Below are 18156 nucleotides of genomic sequence, written 5' to 3'. Positions count from 1 at the left end.
TGCAAATAGAAGCCCCAGCGTTATTTTATTTTTAAATTTATTTATTGGCATTTATCATTTTTACGTTTGCATGACATAAAATATGTCCATAGTTAGAGGATAATAAGCATTTCGTAATAAGACATTAACATTTAACAATTCAACTTTAACTGTCTCCAAGTGCTCCTTCCATCATGACAGGGCAGTCTGTCAGTTCAGAGGGGGAGAGGGGGGAGAGGGGACTTGAGCTTGTAAGGACCCAGTGAAGTTGTGGCTAGTTGCTCTCGGGGTTCTGTGATGTTGGTTGTGAATCCGTTTTCCATAGGTTTGTTCTTGTTCATGGGGGCTTGCCATCCGAGGGGTGAAATGAGGATCCTGTGAGTTCTTTCCAGGCCGTTAGGGTCATGCTCGAGGCGTCCGTGGACCTGGCAACACTGTCTTGCCATGCCTTTGTTTCAGCTTGTACCCAACGTTCCAATTCTCTGTGCCATACCTTTTGTTGGGGTCCTGCGGGTTTTTTCCAGGACATTGCAATTGTCCTTTTTGCCAGTATGCACATGTCCATTAATTTGGCCAGGTGTTTGTTTGGCCGGCCTGGGGTACGTTCCCAGAAGGCATTCGTCCGGGGTCCACTTGTACCTAGTCAACCCTGCTTTTTCGCTTGTTAGCTGTATGGTGGTTCACAGGGACTGTTTTGGTGCACGACCAGAACACGTGAATCGGGTCCGCATTATTCTCTCTGCACCAGGTGCAGACAGAGTGTGGTGATTTATTGAATTTCGCCAGCCTGGATGGGGTTAAATATGTTCGGTATAACCGGTTCAGTTGTATTTGTCTAAATCTGTGGTTTCCGGAGACTGCTTTAGGGTACGCTCGAGCCCTCTCCCATTCTCCATCAGCCATTTTCCGGCCCATGTCCGTTTCCCATCTTCTTTTCAGATCGGCACTTCGTGGGTTGGGGGTGTCACTCAAGTGGCCATAGATCTGGGACACTGGTCTCCATCCCTCTCCCAAGCTGTACAATAGTGTGATGTGAGGGTTTGATTCCGGTTCCTCTGGCCATGTTGTTCACTTGTTTTGTGCTGTAGTCCGTATCCTTTGATACCACAGAAACTGGCCCGTCTGGATTCCAGCTTCTTCCTGTAGTGTTTCAAATTCCTTAAAGGTGCCATCGTCGTATAGGTCTCCCCACGTATATATTCCTCTTTCTTCCCAGCGTCTGAGGTGTTGCAGGTCCATGTCGGATCTGCGTAGGTCCGAGATCATTGGTATGTATGGGGAGTACTGATGCTTTGCGTGGGCGAGTGCCTCTGCTCTGTGCCATACTTTTCGCCCTAGGGTAGTCAAGGGGGCATTTCGCATCAGGTGGCTGGCGGCCCAAATAAGTTCCTTCAAATGGATCGGGGAAACCAAGGGTTGTAGCAGGGGCGTCTCGGATGTGGTGTCGTCTGCTAGCCACTTGGTCACAAAACTGAGCTGCGCTGCCAAATAATATTTCTACGCCCCAGCGCTATTACTTTGGATTTCGTCCTACCCTGCCTTCCTTTCCAAAGGGCACCCAGTCTCAGAACACCCTGTTATACCGTGATCTGGATCTGAACCCCTACCATGTCAAATATCTCCTTGCAGATCTTTTCACCAAAACCCCTTCACTCGGTGACATCCCCACCACATGCAAATAAAAGTCCCCTTTGGCCCCTGACCTCCAACACATTGGATTTGTACAGTGGCCAACTTATCCACCCTCATCGGAGTGACATAAGCCCGCCTTACGATCTTCTACTGTGTCCATTGAAATCGCGCATTCCTAGATACTTGTTTCGAATGAATTGGAACCCTGCCCCATTTGTCATCCATGAATTGGTCCCCTATGTCCCCTGCCCACCTGGCTTCCAGGTGCACTGCCTGTACATCTAATCCAGCCATGTCCGCTACGTTTAGTTCAGAGACATTTCTGCTAACCAAAGCAACATTACATTCACCCCATGGGTGGAAGGCTTATCTGGAAACCTTCCTGTGGCTCCCTCACCACCACTGTTTTGTCAGAAATTCCAAATAATTAAGCTGAACCGTCTGGTGAGCTGTCATGAAGTCTGCAAAAGTAATGGCCTTGTCCTCCTTTATAAATATCACCAACCAGACCCTTGTCCCAGTTGCCCAATCATGTGCCTCCTCACCCCGTCCACTGGAATATGAACCCCAACCTACTGCAAGTCAGGGGAGTCACTGCCATGAATGGAAACATCTGTCTCGGTTCTTTGGTGGCCCTCCACCACGTCTGACAAAAGGTAGCAACCGGAGCGGGAAGCTGCCCCAGCTCCCTGTGCCGACTTTCAAGCAGTCCCGTCACCCGCTGAGGTGCAGCCTCAGCAATGATCCAATCAGTGGGGTGGTCCTCATGTGGTAGAACAAACCAATCCACCATATGCTGCAACACTGAGGCCCACTAGTATGATATAAAGACCGGCGCCCCCATTCCTCCTTTGCCTGCTCGTAACTGTAAAGTGCCTAACGTGATCCTCAGGACACCCGCTTTCCACAATAGCCTGGAGAGAATCCCATGAAGAGCCTGGAAAGGAGGCTACCAGTAAAACCATGGGCCGCGCGTGAAATATATGTGCAGCATTTTCGGTAGTGTAATCTTCTTTACAAACCCAACAGGGCCCCATCAAGGAAATGGGAAATCTTGCTGAGATCTCTTGCAAATGTGTTGAAAGCGGCCACTGCCTTATCCACATTCTGCTGGTAGACCTAATCCCAGTCAACACTTGTCATTATGCCCAAATATCTAACCTCCCTCCAGCTCCCCCTTATGGATCTCTATTCCATACTGCACCAAATCACTCCCCAATGCATTAGGCTTTGTATAAATAGCAGACTTGCGAGTTGTTAATAACCACCCCAGAGAGCCTCCAAAACCACCCCACGCTCATTGTGACTTGGCCTAAATTAGCCACCGGTTCCCAGACATTATCGGTGTGTAGGTATATACAATGCCCCCCCCCCCCCCTGTGTTCCCCATTTGCAAGCCCACATCTTCATGCGTCTTCCGAAATACCCATGCCAATGACTCAATAGCCAGCGCTGAGATCGGCAGAGACAATGAGCACTCCTAACGCGTGCCCCTGCGCACTGGCCAAGGACTCAAAACCACCCTGTTAACCTGCACTCTGGAAGTCGAACCTCCTTACAGGAGCCTCACCCATTCCGTGAATTGGACCCCCCAGTGCCATCTTCCGCATCCCCCCCCACCCCCTCCATCCACTGAAAATCCCAGGTAAACTAACTCAAAAGCCTTCTGTGAGCCCAAGCACACCACTGCCACCTTCTTCGATACATTCCTGTATTTATCCAGGGTCCGGAGCAGCCGTCTAAAATTGTTCGAGGTGGACCTTCCTGGAATAAAACTGGTTTGGATGTACTAGACCCTGCATGACCGGCATTAGATGGCCCGCCGGTAGCTTACACAAAATCTTAACCTCTACGGACAGTATGATAGTCTCTCACGTCCCCGTCCTCATTAAGCCGGAGTATCACCAGCGCCTCCAGCAGAGAGTCTGGGAGTTTACTGCGCTCCTTGGCTTCCCGGAAGACGTCATGAAGCGTAGGTACCAATAGCTGTAATCGTATTCATTCCCGGCGTCTTACTCCAGCAGCGTCCATCACTGCCCTCTCCCATCACCGCCCTCTCCCACCTCGTGTGTCCCTATCGACTCCCTGCTGCTCCCCTTGATCCTCTGTTAGCCCACTAAGAACTGCCTCTTCCAACCAAAGGGCTGCGTGCTGCACGTCACAACCGTCCCTTTCAGCATATAAAGAGGCATGCAAGTCCTTGAGCACCTTTCCCGTGACCAATGTCCCCTCCCGGTCCCAAGCACCATTGCATACACGCTGACCACCCTGCTCCTTCACTGACCATGCCAATAGTTTGCCGGCCTCTGATCCCCCTCAGGAAGCTGCCATGCAATAGCGTACTTGACTCCTTTTGAATTCCCATTTGCACAGAGCCCTTTGATAATAGGTTTCCTTGTTGCTCGTCTGGCCCTGCCACCCACGTTAATGTTTTTTTTCAACGGCCTTGTCTTCAATGATGATGCACAATGTCTCTTGCTTCTGCAACATCTTTGTTGTGAGCTTTGTATGGTCTTTTCATTCACCTCGAGACAATGTCTCCATCATTTATTAGTCATTTATAATAAACGGAACAATGTGTGCTTTAGGCATATGAAGAACTGCTTTTACCCAACGATTTTAATGTGTCCATGGCAAATTGCGACCAGAGATGCTCTTCTCAACTGCAGAAGTTCTCGCTGCTAAATTTGGTCACCACTTATTACGTAATAGAATAAACCGGACAGAATAAATGGTACAGATGAGCACCCGATCTCAAGTGCCTTATTGAAAACCACCATATCACACTATCACGCTTACTCTCTCCTATACACCACCACTCAATTGGAACACAGCGAAACTATGACACATTCGGTATAGCTGTTCTCATACTAACACCCGCCACATACTCCACATCATCCTAATTAAACTCGGCTAGCTAAGCTCACACCGCTAGCCTAAGCGTCTCCTCAGGCCTCTCGCAGCCAGAAATCAGTCTGGATATCAACCCTCCAGAATGAACACATATTCCTGACCTCCCAACCACAACACTTACCGCTAGAAGCAGCTATTGTGCAAGTGCCACACCAGCTGCACACATCCGGTGCACCCACACACCTTATGTGTCTCTCTCTGTGTCTCTCTCTCTCTCTCTCTCTCCCTCCCCCCCCCCCACTTGAACTATGGTTCCCGAGGGCGTTCAACCAACCAGCGCCTTGAGATCATACCAGTGATACATAAGGAGCTATAGAAATGCAAAGTAACATAACAATACTGCCTGCGGGCAGTGGTGATGCTGGCCATTAGGTGGCCGGAAAGCCTGACTTAGTTCTGAGGATAGCAACGGCCATTGGGTAGGGCTGCAGTGCATCTAATGGTTGCAATCTCTAACACCTACAGCGTTTAAGGCTTAGCACCCACCAGGAATCCCCCTGCGAGGTGCATTGCGGAAGTGACGTGTGCGTGGCAGTGGCTGGTGGGTTGGGAAGTTGTCATCCAATGTGGAACGCAATGAGGATGGGCGGTTTAAGTTTATCTGCTGCTTCCCCACTCTGGATTTTAAGCAGAAGGTATTAACATGGAGAGCAAGATCCCAGATGGCCCCCTCTGCAACAAAGGGTGGAGGGGGGGGGGGTGCGGTGAGCCTTGGAGTGGCAAACATGTAGTGGCAAACATGTAGTGTGGTCTGTGTCAGGAGAATTTGTTGTTGAACAGTGCAGGAAGGCGGGCAGAGTATTTGTGGAGCACCTGGATGCAGCTGGCTTAATTGTCAGAAGCGGTAGGCTGAGGAAATCATGTGCTTAGCCGGGGAGTGAGGCTTGAGCAAGTGGGGAAGACTTTGAGCCACTCATCTGGGAGGGAATGCAGAAACACTTGCTGAGTGGGGGCTGCATTCGGGGCACTACTGAAGAATGCTAGAGTGTTCTGATTGACAGAGTGGCCGCTTGCCAGCGTTCTGACTAGTGTACTAACCGAGCACGGCATATGGCTGATTTGGTCTGTTTCTTCCTCGTTATGAAGGTCGGATGAGCACACATTGAGGAGAGTATGCGATCAAAGGTGATCCACAGCATATTATTTAAGTATCAAACCAACAAATATCTTGAGTGCAGTAGCTATTTCATAGATAATGAGTTGCTTCTACTGATGGTCATCAATTGGAGAGTTCCTTCTCATCACTTGAGTTCACAGGGAACGCACACGTGGGTGACATTAAACATGCAGGACTGGCCGGGACAAGATGGCGGGGGGGTGAGCAGTTACTAAATAAAAATTAAAATAACAAATTGTCAAAGTGAACGTAAAGTGCAGTCAGTCTTTGAGGAGGACATGTTATTTCAGAGCAGGAGCTCAGATTCGTGAAGCAAGGATCTTTCCTCTTTTTATCCGGACAAGGAGTCTTTCTTCGGTGTGCCTGAGGGGCTGGAGTTGGCCCTCGAACACACACGAGGTGCGAAGTGCAGCATGAAAAAAAGCAGTCGGTGGGCGTTGTAGCGCAGCAAGTCTTTTGTTTTCACTTTTACCCATTTTTATTCATTAATCTCTCATTTTTCAATTCTATTTTGTACTTCTATTGTACAAACCTAAAAATAAACACCACCTGACGTCTACAATACCGCCACCTTCGCTACCGACTGCGACCAGCAGCATATCCTATGCTGCAGCTATCAACTGCTCTACTTCTTTTAAGAACATTACAAGGATTACAGACTTTTCTGACTACCAAAACCCTGTGGTTTTGTAGTTCCTTCGTGCCTTCCTGTGATCAACAGTTGTCGCATCTCGGATCCGGTCTCTAGTATTGACAATTCCCTAACTGTGCTTTTTCTTTTCTGTGCTGCCTGTTAGTAATGACATTAAGCGAATCATTAACCGGAAATTTGCGCCAAAGACTTGTTCACACATACTGAGAGAAAACACAGGAACCAATACTCTTGAATCATTGGGGTTTACCTCCCATTACTGGGCATTATAAATGCGGCAACTGTGCCGTTTGCCTAATAACGGAGCCCAAACATGTATTCCAACATGACACTGTCACATGGACCATAAAAAAAGCATACGAATTGCTGTACTAAAAATGCAATTTCATGCCCTTGCAACTTACTCTACGTGGGGAAAACCACGAGAGAAGTAAGGATAGGAGAACATCGGTCCTGCATTTGCAACCGAGTCCCAGATAAGCCACTAGTTGACCACTTCATTAAACAAAACCATAAACACACCGACATCAAGTGGTTTGTTTTACAAACCATCCAACCAAGAACTTGTGGGGGCGACATCGCAACTGGCCTACATAGATTGGAACAATGGTGACAGTGCACCATGGACTCAATGTTTCTGTTGAGTGGAACACCCTAAATAGACAATGATGTGCACTTTAAATTGACAACGCTGATCAGTGGCCTGTGCTGGCTATACACTACATCCCAGGGGCTGAGGTCTGTGTATCCCTGATTGTCGGTAGATAATTGCTGTGCAGACATGGGGAATAGATCTGTCACTGTGAGTATGGACAATGTTTTATATAAAACCACATGTCCCATGACTCATAGGGCCTTTTTGCATCCAAGTTTGTTAGATCTCCATTTTATTGCCTGATGTGTACTATGTGTATCTAGTGCCATGAATACACGTTGAGATATTATGTCTACACTGTCGGTGCATAACCCTGCAGGATTGCATCACCAATGTGGGTTATGAACGCCAGGTGCCTGATGGTCCAGTCCTATTTCTATTATTACTATTCAATATAGTCCCGGCCATCGCGGAAGCAAACCAAGATTCCATCGGCATTCGCGGTTGCGAGTCACGTCGAGACACATGGGGCAGCCTCAGCGCTGGAAAGTCAGGTCTACTTTTTGAAACCGAACAAAGTTTTATTATTTTTCATCAACCTGTCACTCGTGTGGACGAATGAACAAGCCAGTAGAGCAGCATTAAATTGCATATTGTATGCATCTACTCGTAACCTTAACTTGATGGGTCTGTGGTACCGTATTATGATCCCACAGTTTGAGACAGAATATGTTTGGCACCCAAGCTGTCTCGTAATCTATTTGATTGTGAATCACACGAAGTGCTCAAAATTGCTTATCCCATTGCGAGTATCCTTTTGATCATTACATTTTGTATATTGAAGCGCACAAGGTTAGACATTTTTGACACACAATCCGCCCTATATTGTCTTTCTCTGCAGGTGGACGCACAGTGCTAATTGGTCCAAATGTGAACCTATGGTCACTTTAATAGAGCTAATACAAATGATGCAGATGACGTCAGATTTATGAAAAATGAACCAGTGAGTGCACACTTTTTTACTTTGGTCTGTGAGGTTGAAACAGAAACGTGAAAAGAACTGACATACACTATATTGTTGATTGCATGGACTTTGATTTTTTTCACTCTGTAGGTATATACAATCGTCAGATACATTACCACACAGAACTACCTAATACTGGGATTTCTTCCCCTCCTATCAAGTCTCCGTCCGCTCACTTGAAGTGGATGTGAGTCGTGATACATAACTAACAGAGCATGTTGTTGGTTACATACATTGAATGTTTTTTCAAATAAATCAAGATGACAGGTGTCAAATTGGTTTTAGATGGTAATTAGTTTATCTATATCCATTCTTTTAGAGATTGAGAGGCTCACCTATCCTATCAAGAGACATTTGACAGTTTTTTTTTTTTTGTCCTGATGAAGGTTGGCTAAGAATATCGAGGCGAGACAATTACCGCCTATGAACTACAACCGAAACGCGTGTAGACAAATAACCCCCTGTAATAACACAGAGGGGCACATCTTAAAAAACACGAGAGTGCTGGACTTTATTTTTCAAAAATTGGTGACATTTGGGGATAACCACTACCCCTTTTTCAAAATGGTTGATAATATTAAGATGGTACGCATGAGTGAGGTATGAATGATGTATGATGGGAAAAGTTGTTTATAGGATGAGCCTTTGTAAATATATATGAGAATCATCAGCAAGTATTCATTGCTTATGTTATGTGAAGTATTCATTGCTTATGTGTAAAATAAATATTATATTTTGCCAATACCTTGGAAAATTTAATTATATTCCTGTCATCTCCACTCTATTGCACCATAGTCTACTTTTTTGTATGTATTATTAGCCGACACATCTGTCCCACTAGCTGCTTAAAAAGTAAAGAAAGCTATGTAGATAAGCAAACTAAAAAAAAATCTACGAACATGAAATCGAAGTTCTCAAATAGCGGCTCGGGGTCAAAATGTTTAACATCCTTGAGTGAGGCTTCCTTTTAAAAAGCAGGATCGGGTATTGTCTGCTAATGAAGAAGTATTGACCAAGAACTGTCATGCAAATCCTGTGCTTAAGGAAAGGTCAAACCGAAGACAAGCAAGAAGGCGAACAAAAGGGAAATTCAATCTTGTGAAGTCTCCAACTGTAACATTTTATGGTTCATGACTAAAGAAGCAATTATAGGTGTACAAGCGCATGTTGATGCCCAGGAATTGGGTTCTACTGTTAATGACCTTATGGACAAGTCAGTTTATTGCTCAGATCCTGGTACTTTGGACAACTGTTATACAGGTTAACCAACCTCTTCAGATTTACTATTACTATGGAAGTTCCTAATACCAGCAGCGACCACAGGGCTCGTCTTGTGAACATAGCTATACCTCGAGGAGAAAGCCATCATTGAACTTCACAACTCCCCTAACAACTAGTAATCGGTGTGCAAAAACATCTTGGTGTGACCAACCAAGGGCATCGAATTCCTTACTATGCGTTGGTATTGAATCTATTTTCAAAACTGATCATCCGATAATCTTGGTAACATTTTAAATATGTTCTTTACAATCCCATGCTTATGGACACTTACCTGGTGATATTGACCTAGTGTACTTCTTTCAGGACGATCTCAGGTATTTTATTTGTTTTATCTAATATTGTATATATGATTCTAAATGCATATAAGGTATTTTTTAAGATGTGCCACAAGCATTTTATCTCCCTAGAAATACCCTTTAACTCTTAAAATAAATCGCACTCAGAATCATGTTGTCTAAGGCACCGTAAGGATTTTCTGTACAAATTCTAATGTGCAGGGTTCGAAATTGAGATGCGATGAGGAGGAGCTCAAACGAGCTTCTGGATGTTGGGCATCATATAGTAGCCAGGATAAACCGCTGGGGAACTGGGAGCCGGTACCCGGCACACCTCGGATCTAATTTCCACATGAGATACCGCTTTAACGTTTTGTCCTTGATATGATTTATTACATTTAAAAATGTACAAGATGTGGCCTAATTCTTCTTTATTAGCATTCTCAAATACTCCCATTTTTTTAAAAATTTCACACATGCATGTTTGTAAGGCACGAATTGGCTTGGGGAGCCAAAAGTAGCTCCTGGTAGCTGCTGGTTTTAACCTAATCAGGTTCTCCTAGCCTAGAAGTAGGAGCTAAATAGCTCCCAGCTACCCTCAATTTCGAACCATGAACATTGTGACTTCTGGTAAGTGGTTCTGCTCCCAAACACCAGCCCGATGACTGGTCATGGTTATCCAGTGTTACTTTCAGGGGGTAATCATCCCTTGAAGTCAGTCTTTAATCTTTAACAATAATGTACACAAAAAGGTCTTCGTGCCCCTCTCCCAAGAACAAACACGGCCAAATAACCTGTTATGTTGCTAGGTGCCCACTCTGAGAGGGTCTAAAACCACATTTCGGCTCACTGTACGTTTCACAGAGGATAAATGTCCATTTGTCTGGTCTTAACAATAATGTGTTGAAATTTTGCTCTTGGAATATCAGTGGGTTTTCACACCTTCAGAGGTCGGATACGTTGTTTTTTTTTTTTTTTTTTTATCCTAGCGATTATCACATAATTTTTCTTCAAGAACTATGGCTCAGAGTTGGCGGTATATTGATAGATATAGCACTTGTCAGCAAGCTCAAAAGAGCATTTAAGGTAGACCTTTTGGCAGAATGATGATCGCCCCAAGTAATTGGCTTCCCTGCCAGTCGGAAATTATACGCACTGAAACCCCTGGTCTGTTGGCTCTAGCTCTTATGAGAGTTGAGCGGGACTGGTTCAATAAAATTCGTATTAATTTTTATTTGAATCCCAAATTTTCTGAATGCAACAAACTTCTGGAGACCGATAATGTTGTTTTTATAGGAGTGGCGTGGTAATAATGAAAATGGAAACGTAATCATAGTTGAAGGTTTTAACTGTTTACGCAGAAGGGCCAGATTTTTCCAACACCTTTTTAAATGTTATTCACGGCACCACCATACCTGCTTATGGAGGTCTTTTTCTGATTTTGGAAGAGTGGAATCTCCACATCCTCAACGATAGTCACAGGCGATGTGCCATCAAAACCTTTTTCTTCCTCTATCATAAATTACATTTTGGTCTCTAATCCAATTTTTCAAGACACTATGCACTTTATATATAGTTATATTGTATTAATATAACGCTTAATGCCTAAGAGCTTCACAGAATAAGATGGTACAACTAAAGGAATAGATGTTCCTTCAGATGTGTCTTGAAAGGAAAAAGAGGATGGAGATCTGATAGCAAGAGGAAGGGCATTCCAGTTCTTTGGGGCAAGAAGAGAGAACCGAAATGAGAAGAGGCACTGGGTGGACATGGGGCAGTTACAAGAATGAGAGACAGAGACTGCAAAAGACATGAGGGAGAACAGAAGGAAACCAAGGACGAAAGATAAGGGATACAAAACCATAGACATTTGAATACAATACATACACAGGAAAATAGAAGTCGTGCTTCAAAGGTCAACCATTTCAGGGAGTTTATGGCCGTCAAAGTGGAATCTTATGGGGAAAGGGTGCATAGAACCTGAATAGATGACTGGTAGATCAGTCGAAGTGGGGGAAGATGATTAGCCGGGAGGCCAAGCGGCAAGTTTGAGCTATAAAATAATGTGGGTGGGTGGGGGGGGGTAAGGAAAATGAAGGATGCAATATTGAGTTGATAAGCAAGAAAGGTTAGAAACCGGCAGGCTTTATGGATGTTGTATAAATGGAACCGACAAGAGCGAGAGACAGAGGAAATGTGGAGCGAGAAAGAGAGGAGGGTAAAAAAGAACTCAAATTGCAAGCTGAGGTAGAGATGGGGAGTGAGGAAGGAGGGAATGATGAAACCGATTGGGGGGGAGAGGTTGGAGGGGGAGAGAAGGCATAGTAGTTCTTGAGGGGTTCAGATATTGCTGACATCCAAGATTGGATGGAAAGTACGCAAGTCGGCAGAGAAGGTGGAATGAATATTCTCCAGCATGGGAGCTCACTGTGGATCACACAGCAAAGACCGTCCAGCTGCTCACAGACCTGGGATTCTCCATCAACTTTCCCAAATCCCACCTGGTCATGTCGCAAGTCGCACTGTTTCTGGGAGCCAAGCTCGACACAGTGGCACGTCTGGCCTTGCCGTCGGAGGAAAGGACGAAAGCTATCCTGGGCAAGGTGCAGCGTCTGCTGGCCACGGACGTGGTCAGGGTGAGGTTCATCAAGTCCCTCCTCGGGATGATGTCCTCCTGCATATATCTCGTGCGCCTGTGCAGGCTTTGGATGTGCCCTTTTCAAGAGTTCCTCGACTCCCGCTGGATCCAAGCGACTGGCAGCTTCGAGGACAGGATCCCGCTTGATGAGACCTTCCGACGAGCGATCTGGTGGTGGGGAACCTGCACTCATCTGATGGCGGGCACAGACTTTCAGACCCCATTCCACCAGATAATGGTGACGACGGATGCCTCCCTGGAAGGGTGGGGAGCGCACACCGGAGAACTTCACGCGAGCGGCCTTTGGCTCCCGGAGGAGAAGACGCTCCACATCAACATCCTGGAGCTCTGTGCAGTGTTCTGGGCCCTCGGGTCTTTTCTCCCGTCCCTCAAGGGCAAGGTGGTGAGAATCTTCACTGACAACACCACCACGATGTTCTACATCCGGAAGCAGGGAGGAACCAGATCCAAGGAAGCCCAGGATCTGTGGCATTGGGCCGTCACTTAAGGGATGTTTCTGGTGCCTTTTCATCTGGCAGGGATAACGAACACCATCGCCGACTCACCCAGCAGGGAGCTGCGCTCGTGCCACGAGTGGGAACTACGTCAGGATCAAGTGGATCGACTCTTCCGACGATGGTGAAAACCGCAGATCGACCTGTTTGCGACGAACTCCAAGTGCCAGAGGTTCGCCAGCAGGTTTCCCCAGCCGATGAGCATGGGTGATGCTTTCTCAATCCCATGGGACGGCCTGTTCCTATATGCGTTCCCTCCGTTGCCGCTCCGACTCGTCAACCAGCTCAAGAGGTCCCGGTGCAGGATGATCCTAGTCGCTCCGGCGTGGCCGAGGCAGATCTGGTTCCCGGACCTTCGGGACTTGTCAGCGTCTCCACCAGTCAAGCTGCCGACGGACGCAGATCTTCTCTCCAGAGAAGGAGGCGCCATGCTTCATCACGACCCGGAGTCGCTGAACTTGTAGGCCTGGCTCCTGCAGCACTAGAGTTTGGAGGGTACGATATCCCGGCTGACTGCAGAGAGGTCCTTGCAAAAGCCGGGGCGTCCTCAACTCTCAAGTGCTACGGACATAAGTGGAATGTTGGTGCCATGCACAGAAGATTAACCCTCTACGGATTACGGCCCCTCAAGTGCTGCCGTACCTACTGTGGCTGGCCAAGGCTGGACTGGCTCACGCCTCCTTCAAGATACATCTGGCTGCTATCTCCCGATACACCAGAACCACAGGACGGGCGTCCTTGTGGTCCCATCGCCTGGTGAAGGAATTTATGAAGGGACTGTTCCGATCGTTCCCGCCGGTGAAGGCCCCTGCCCCGGCGTGGGAACTCGACATGGTGCTGACCAGGCTCATGGGGGCGCCATTCGAGCCCCTGCATTCGGCACCGTTGAAATTCCTTGTTTCTTGTGGCCATCACCTCCGCACGGCGAGTGGGAGAGATCCAGGCCCTATCCTGCAAGCCTCCATACTTGACTTTTCACGACACGAGGGTGGTGCTGAGGACGCACCCCTCTTTTATGCCCAAGGTGCCGTCGGACTTCCACCTCAACGAGCCCTTGGCGTTACCTGTTTTCTTCCCGTCGCCTTCGTCACCGGCCGAGAGGACTTTGCACTCGCTGGATGTGGCTAGAGCGCTGAAGTTCTACATGCACCGCACAAGAGTTTTCGGAAGACATCACAGCTTTTTGTGAACTTTGGACCTGTGAACCAAGGGAAGGCTCTCTCGAAGGCTTCCATTTCCAGATGGCTCTCTGGCTGCATCACGCACTGTCATTGGTTGGCAAACCGAACGTTGCCTGGCCGTCCGAGAGCCCATTCGACCAGAGCTATCACTGCTACCACGGCGTTCTTGTCTGGTGTGCCCCTGCTGGACATCTGCAGGGTTGCTACGTGGAGGTCGACGTACACCTTCACGATATTCTACTGCGTCGACCGGGATTCCAGGGAGAGGAGTCCAGGGTCGGCCAAGCGGTGCTGCGCAACTTGTTCGCCTAAAGGTGAGCTTGGTGAGGAGGTAAGAACTGCTTAATGTTGAGTTTGATGTAATGCTTAATGTTGAGCCTTTTTTCCACCTCCCGTTGGTTGTGCATGTGTGTACTGCTATGTATTCTTATATTCGTGAGCATGTGAATCCATGCCAGACCCCATGCTTGAGAAGGAACAAGTTACTTACCTGTAACTGTTGTTCTCCAGCATGGGTCTGGCATGGATTCACATGCGAACCCTCCTCCTACCCCTCTACAGCTCTTCACTTGGTCCTACTGCCACTTTGCGTGCTACCAAATCTGAAGATGGCTGCCAGAGGCGGGGCTTAGGGAGAGGGCAGTCATTGGCTGGGGGCAGTATGACCCAGAGACCAGTGATTGGTTACTACTGAGAAAGACAGATCAGATCAGAAACGAAACTGTTACTGATTTTTTTCTTTACCGTGGATTCCCGACCTTACGACAGGGAATATTCCTGAGCATGTGAATCCATGCCAGGCCCATGCTGGAGAACAGTTACAGGTAAGTAACTTGTTCTGTCTGAGAAGTAAGAGAAAGATTTGTGAGTCGTCGGTGTTGTTGGGTGTCCTGACCCACGTTTGGACTATTATGCTGCAACACTTGGTGCTGCGGGCTTAGGAAATCCAAGAGGGCGGAAAAGCCCACATTTGCGCCAGAATCCTGGAGAATCGCGCAGTCTTTGCGCACAAAAAAATGGTCGCCTGACCTGCCACCCACCAGTGTGAGCGTGAGGGGCCAGAAGCGCCATGAGCGAAATCGGTGCTAAGGAATATGGTGCTGTTCAAAATCTGTTGTTGTTGTTGTTAATGTCAAAAATGGGTGCAATACTGGTGCTCACCACTACCAGAAAGCCGGCGTTTTAAAACCACCAGACACTTGTGTAAAACTGAACAAATGAACCAAACCAGGCAAAAGAAAGACTTACTAAGAGGTGGATACAATGTAAAACTATATTCTGAAATGATTTGAAGGAAGTAATTGTCTAATGTATGTATTGAAAATAGCTGGGGATGTCACCAGTTTAAGTGTATTTGGGTTTAAAGCCACTAAAATCGAAATGTTTACAATAAATGAGTGACCTATTTTTGAGTGTCACATAGGTTGCAATTGTTTAAATGTCATAGTTTTGAACTTAGAATCAGTGTTCTAGATGCATGTGTAAAAATTGCAAGTTTGGTTTGAATGTAGAAAACTGGGAACCAAAGTGACATTTAGCTGAAGCCTGGCTTAAAGAGATTGAATTCTGCCTGACAACTACCCCCGACAGGAGTTGAAACTTGATCAGCAGCTGTGTTCCCAGGCCTGGTTGCATTCTGCTGCCCCTGCCAAAAGGAGATGACACCTCTCTGAATTAGGGGAGTGGCACCTGGGGACTGCAGGAAACTGAACAAAGCACTGTCTTGGGCTCAGGCAAATGTTATATTGGGGGGGGGGGGTCGTAAAATAGCTTCCTCTTGGGAGAAGTGCCTCTGTGAGCAAGCTGAGCTTGGGGGGAAGTGGACAAACCAGAAATTCCACCATGTGCTTTGGAAAACCACACCCCTTTGGGGCCAGAGCATAATTTTAAAAAGATGGATAATTCATAGTGCGAACTCGTAAAAATTATATAAATAATATCATTCTTGTGATTTTTCTGTGCACATTTTAAGAGGTGTCAGGACTCTGTGGTATGTTCTGGGGAGTAGTAGCGGAAAATAAGGTTGTTACTCCAAATGTATGCATGTTAAAAATCTGACGCTTTATCATCTGAAACCCATATCCCTTGTGCACATTTGTGTAAAATCTGGAAAAGTTTAGAGGTTGTTATCTGGATGAAAAGGGCAGAATTCTGTCAAAAGTGGACACGACATCTTACAAAGACAGGGATTGGATGGTTTGGTGCTACAGAAAATATTAACTGGACATATAATATTAGAAAAATGGTACATAGATAAATGGGTATTTGGATCAGAAATAGATTTGTGTGCAATTTGACAAGGGGAGGGTCCTCTGACCATAAACCTACCTCATCACTCTGACTCACTGTTCCCTTCTCAAATCAGGTCAAAGAGAAATCCTTGACCTATCAAATCGTGAGTGGGTTGAGCAAAGAAAGTTAGCATCCACGCCCATGTTCAAAAGACATAAAAAGAGCCACTGGAACCAAGGTAGGGACATTCACTTTCCACTTTCTTGTGGGACGCTTTGCCGGGAGACTCCAGACTTCAAATCCATCAATCTCCAGAGACCAGAACTTTGAATCCAGACTCCAGAACTTGTAGCAGAGATGCCTGAATCCACAAGCTGAATCCTTTTTCAGCAGGCCTCAAAATCCTTTGCAAATTATTCTAACAGCTGGGCTGAGCTGTCGAATTCTAGCCTAGAACCCTGTGCCAGAAAACCCAGAAAGCAGAGCTGTAACCAGAACCGCAGACCGGACCCAGACCAGATCGCTGTGAGCAGAACCAGAGAACCAGTACCCAGTGGCGAGAACCACAGCCAATCCTGACCCGATCCGTGACAAAGTCGTATTCCTGTCCAAAATATAGTGTGAGTACTCGGCCAGAACTGTGCAAAACCAATCTTAGTTTAAAATAATCTAATTCAAACTATTTTAACCTATTGAGAACTGCATCATAGAAATCGTGTCCCTCCTGTTGATTCAAAGCTGCAAAACTGCCATCTGTCATTCTGAAACTTTAAAATTTCATTTCTGAAAATCTACCTCCACTAAATCGTCTTTATCTCTTGAACCGTTTGTGCTAGAAGCGAGATTTTCATTAGACTTTCATTATAAAGCTAAGATTCTAGGCTTTCCAACGAACCCAGAACCGACTTCCTATTCATTATACTTTTTCCGTAACCGCGCTCGACGCTCTCGGAAAAAGTGACGCGATTTGCGAGTTGGCTCAAATTTCTTCACGTGTCAAAATAGCAGCTTCTTGCTTTCCTTTGCTGAAATTCGTTTGCAACCTGACAATCATTCATATAAAGTGATCCTGAACAAATTTGAAGTAGCTATCACCCACCCTGAATCTCAGTATTTTTAGCATATTCTTCACTTCATTGCCACCACATTAAAGTATTTTGGGCCTGTGTTTAAAAATCATCCCTGGTGCTCTGAGCTTGCTGGGGGGAATTGGAACTTTGTCTTGCATTTTTGTTGGTATTCTTGAAGACTGTGTGCTCTCCTTCCATTTCCTTATATTGCATAAAGGGGGGTGGGGGGGGGTGAATTGTCAAAAGAAAAAGCGATCACATTGTCTCTTGTTGAAATCATATCAAATTATTTCTGTGTTGCATTCTGTCCCACCTTCCATTTCCTTGAACCATATGAAGCATTCTCTGCTACCTTAGTCCTCTGTTCTTCTTCATAAGTAACCAAGAACTTTGCCACTGTAGGATTACCTATTGCTGATTACTGCTCATATTCACAAGTGTGTTATCAATTTATTTATAAAAGTGTGGTATATATATATATATATATATTGTTTAATTATTCAATAAATCTTTTAAATTGCAAAACAAACCTACTTCTTGGCTCAGTGAGGTCAGGGGAATTCAAAGAGAGGGACGTTATACAACATCATCCAGATTATAACTTGTCATAAAAATATATAAATAAGGGCTTCCCTTGAGCAATCCCAGACAATGCACGGACTTAGTGGGAATGCTTGATTGGAGTCATTTAACAGTGTAAAGATTATAAGAAAATCCTAAAGAAGAAATAATGGAACCGATGAGGGGGGTTTGGGGGGGGGAGTGTAGATGAGAAAATAAGGCCAAGGACAGAGCCTTGATGGACCCCATGAGAAAGTGGTAGATCTTGGGAGCATTAGCCAGCCCAGGAAACTGAGAAGGTGCGACCAGAAAGATGAGTGGAACCAGTTAAATACAGAACCCTGAAGCCCAAGATGGGGAAAGAGTAAAGAGTTGTATAGTATGGTCCAATGTATCAAATGTAGCGGACGGACCAAGAACAGAGGACAGTTGAGAATATGGTGGAGATGCACAGAGACCACCAGCAGGGCACTCTCTGTAGAGTGATGAGG

General features: G+C 46.1%; 1 protein-coding gene across 2 annotated transcripts in view; it reads left to right on the top strand.

Annotated features, from left to right (window-relative positions):
• The window catches only part of PDIA5 (protein disulfide isomerase family A member 5), a 904279-nt gene that overhangs the window by 67901 nt on the left and 818222 nt on the right, over positions 1 to 18156 (top strand). The window contains exon 1 of one of the 2 annotated variants that reach the window (XM_069616685.1): positions 7862 to 7891. The exons of the other annotated variant lie outside the window; for it this stretch is intronic. Coding sequence (XP_069472786.1) covers positions 7877 to 7891 — 15 coding nt within the window. The 5' untranslated portion in view covers positions 7862 to 7876. Of the gene's footprint in view, positions 1 to 7861; positions 7892 to 18156 lie in introns of those variants that run through there. 2 annotated transcript variants of the gene reach the window in all.

The sequence above is a fragment of the Ambystoma mexicanum genome, chromosome 9 (assembly GCF_040938575.1).
Source record: "Ambystoma mexicanum isolate Mex_15411 chromosome 9, UKY_AmexF1_1, whole genome shotgun sequence".
Taxonomy (NCBI): domain Eukaryota; kingdom Metazoa; phylum Chordata; class Amphibia; order Caudata; family Ambystomatidae; genus Ambystoma; species Ambystoma mexicanum.
This window is presented reverse-complemented; position numbering and strand designations above follow the sequence as displayed.